We start from the raw sequence: 3,879 nt of genomic DNA, 5'->3' as shown, positions 1-3,879 counted from the left end.
AATAAGCGCCCAGTTCTCATGGCGAGCTGGACTGGAGCAGACTGGACTGCCTCGGACTCTTCGCGGGCGAAGACGGGCGCCCTGCTCTTGCGTGCGCGCGGGTCATTCCTCCAGGCGAGAATTAAAATCTTTCCTCCAGACCCGGTGGCAGGTAGTCTCCTTCTTAGAGAAATGCAAGGTGATCCGACATATGCGGGTGGTACGAGTTTTTTCCTAACTCCCTAGTCGTCACTGAAATCGCCGGCGTTAGATTGTTTTTGACCGTGTGCTTTCTTCTGTTACAGAAATCCGAGTGACTTCCGAGGTCTACACGTCTACAAACTGGCTCGTCTGAGAAGCACATGTAAGTTTACAATACATAGCACATAGCAACTTTGGTAGCCTTGTTACTTTAGTTTTTCAGGACTCTAAAGTGAATTCGGTTTCATACCGCAAACTCTGACTTTTCTTTTCAATTTTCAATTCTAACAGTTTTGCAGTATTCGGTATCTTTCACGGTAAAAATGACGTCCTGTCTTTCTTTTTTTTCAAAAGTGCCTGAGAATACCCTAGGACGTCGTTTTTTCTGTGTCGTCATGCAAATTTTTTGGCATTCTTTCGAAAGGCCGCTCGAGTTTTCTTTTACAGTGTAGCGCGCTGATTATTGCGTGCCGAGGATGTCGGCAGAACGACAGGCATATGTGTGTACAAAGTGCCCCGCCCGACGCAGCAAAACGGTCCGCCATAATTAGTCTATAGCTACCTTTCATCGACGTCCGGTCGACTCGTCCGGGTACCGATGCGTGATGCATATTCATAGTGAGCGATCGTGCGCATAATGCCTGCACGCCGTGTGAATATGGCGCCGGGCGGCGAATGAGCGGTATCGGAACGCACACACGGGGCGTACCGGACCGGACGAGCGAGGGGAGGGGACGGGCGGTGGCGCGTCCGTCTGCCCTGGCCTCTTCGGCCGAAAAGCAGGAAGTCGCAAAAATCACTGGATCATTATAAAATGCAGTGCAAAATTAAAATATTAAAAAAGAAAGGGGAAGAAACTGTATGTATAATCTCGTGTATAATTCATGTCAAGAAAAATATGAACAACAAAAAAATACATGGCTGCAACGGGATGGCCTGGCCCGCCCAAATGAGTTCGTTGCTCGGTTCGTTGCCTCGCTCTGGCTCTTCTACCCCCGCAGCGCATGCGCGAGGACCATCAGCAGTGTTGCAGCGCTGCAGAAAAAAGCGGTGCGAGGACGCCAACAAAATGCTCTCGTTGTTTATTACGGCATAGACGGGCATAGGCGCGAGTTGTTTTTTTTCTCGCTGCTCGTCGACGTCGCGACGTATTTAGACTCCAGCCTGGAGGGGGAAGGCTCCTCAGGACAGGCGCAGCAGATGCGCGATGACGCGCTTCGTAGACGGATGATGGGAGTTGTGTGCCAGTGCCTGCGTCTGGGAGAAAGAGGAGTTCTTACACACGTTTCATTGAACGTAAACCGACAAGGGGAAGGCGTGGAGAAGAATTTTCTACGTTTAATGGGTTCTGCTCGTTGTTGTTTTAATGGGGTCGTTTTTATTTGCCAAGAAGCAACAATTAGCACCCTTCTCACCAGTAGCGGGGGTTAACTAAGGCCTAGTAGGCGAGTTAGTATTGTGGGTAGCCTCCATACAGGGGATTTCTACACCCCAAAAACTGAGTTCTGGGTCCAAGTGCATTGTACTTGATCCTTGATTATTCAATTACATATCACTTGAACCAAGTCGTGAATCCATTTAAATAGCCATGAATCAACTAGTATCATTACTCTTGGGTGTACATAGGGAAAATCGTCCATCTTACATGCGACCCACTATAGTTGCTGCTGCACCGTACTCGGTGGATCGCTCGCTTCGCCGGGCCCTTGTGCTGCGTTGTGCTGTGGGTGAGTGGGCGGCCCGAGTTCTAATTCATTCAATTCGTCGCCGCGGAGGCTCGCCTGCCCGCCATGTGTGTGTGTTTGGGTCCCGCGCGCGCCGTCCGCCACCGCTGCCGCTGATGGGCGTGACGAGACGTACGACCCGCAGTACGACCGACTCGCGCCACTGCTGGACACGAAAATAAAACACTTCTTGACTTTCACATTTAATGCTGCGTCTGTCTCTGTGCCAAGCGTTTAATCCCTTTTGAACGATTGGAACGAATATCTCCGTCACTGCGTCTGGGCCTTCCGTGTGCTTTTCATTTCCGCTTCAATAATCCCGAGTGGTCCTTATCTCCGTGTAATGGCTCCGCCCGGTGGCGCGTGCTGCCCAGCGGCCGCTCCACCCCGCCCCGCAGGCCGCGAGCCCCCCGGTGGTGGCCGCGGCGCGGTGGCTGGCCGCCCGTGACTTCGCGGCCCGGCTCCCGGCCCGGCCCGGGCCATGGGGAGAAAGTGCAGCCACACCGCGGGGTTGGTTGGGAACGGAACGGACAGCTAAATGTGAAACTGGAACTCGAGTGTCAGAGATCGTCAACAGGTGGTGATGAGCGCCATTGTTGCGGTGTGCGCTGCCCCGCGGCCCCGCGGCTCTGCTCGGCTCTGCTCCCGCCCGTCCTCATTGTGTCCCCCTCTCTGTTGCAGAATGCGCCTGAACCGGTACCCGGCCGGAGGGGACGCCACGATGTACGCGTCGTGCCCCGTCGTGGTGCCCGGCGCCGACGGCTCGACGGCGTCCTCGGCGTCATCGGCGTCCTCGGGGCCGCCGCGGGCGCGCTCGCACAAGAAGTCGCGGCCGCCGCCGCTCCACCTGCACCCGCAGTACGAGTCGTGCCAGGACATCCTGGGCGGCGGCGGCGGGCGGCGGCGCTTCTCGTCGGCCGGCTCGTGCGGCGACTGCGGCGCCGTGGACTCGGCCGGTTGCACGGACGCGTCGAGCAGCACGGGCGCCTCCAGCACCTCCAGCGGCAGCGACACCGACTACTGCAGCGCCGCCCAGCTGCAGCAGCTCCAGCGAGGTAATTGTGACTGTTGACTGTTGGCACTAAAAACCCAAGTGTGCGAATATCACACACTTGCTGGTGAATAAATGTCTATTCGCACATTTAGACCAAAGCACAGGCGTAAATTTTCCAGGAAAATTTAACTCTTGTGTCCTCAAGTATTTGAATCAAAATTCACACGCCTACATTTGTGCGACATTCGCACACTTGGATCTCCAGAGGACTGTACTTCATCTCTCGCGGGGTATTCCCCCGGCCGGCGCTGACGCGCGAGGGGTATGGACGCGCCCTGACCCCGCCCCGCCCCGCACGCCGTGGAGGCCGTGGCCGCGGAGGTCGCGCTGCCCTTGACTCGGGACCGCGCCTGGCCCAGCGCCAATGACCTACGTCCGTGTTGATCTTCCTGCTCCCGCGGCGGCGGGCCGGAAGGACGAGGGCAGGTCCACCTTTATTGGGCTGGCTTTGCTCCTTCCGCCCCCCCCCCCCAATCCTCCTCCTCTGTCTCTCTTTCCGCCGCGTGCACCTCTGGTAGCGCTCAACCGACACCCAAACTTATTTGACGTGCTCCACCTGCCGCGGAAATAGCACCAAGAAGAAACGCCCCTCATTTATTAACTTTTCCCTTGCACTGTCTTGGAAGGTAGTTTTGTTTCGGAACGAAGATTAGTCGATTAATTAATTTACCAAACGAAACATCGACGTTGTTTTAAAACTGCAATTGCTTTTCCCGGCCTCTTCGTCTTTTTCTAGAACTGGAACTTCTCCAAAATTACGAAATATGACTTCAAATAGTTTGGAAAAGTCGATTGAAAATGAACGATTTATATTCCAGTGCGCCCGAACGTGTATGGCATGATGGTTTATTTTGGCGCAAGTAATCGCGAGCGGCTGTGACACATGAGTCATCGCCTCTGGGCGCGCTCTGGGGAGCGGCG

General features: G+C 55.2%; 1 protein-coding gene across 1 annotated transcript in view; it reads left to right on the top strand.

The window, feature by feature from the left end:
• Positions 1 to 284: 284 nt before the first annotated feature.
• Positions 285 to 3,879, top strand: part of LOC113208979 (uncharacterized) — an 8,951-nt gene continuing 5,356 nt past the window's right edge. The window contains exons 1-2 of the mRNA XM_052266992.1: positions 285 to 343; positions 2,586 to 2,959. Coding sequence (XP_052122952.1) covers positions 2,587 to 2,959 — 373 coding nt within the window. The 5' untranslated portion in view covers positions 285 to 343; position 2,586. The remainder of the gene's footprint in view (positions 344 to 2,585; positions 2,960 to 3,879) is intronic.

This window comes from Frankliniella occidentalis, unplaced genomic scaffold (assembly GCF_000697945.3).
Source record: "Frankliniella occidentalis isolate FOCC.00 unplaced genomic scaffold, Focc_3.1 Scaffold45, whole genome shotgun sequence".
Lineage (NCBI taxonomy): Eukaryota > Metazoa > Arthropoda > Insecta > Thysanoptera > Thripidae > Frankliniella > Frankliniella occidentalis.
This window is presented reverse-complemented; position numbering and strand designations above follow the sequence as displayed.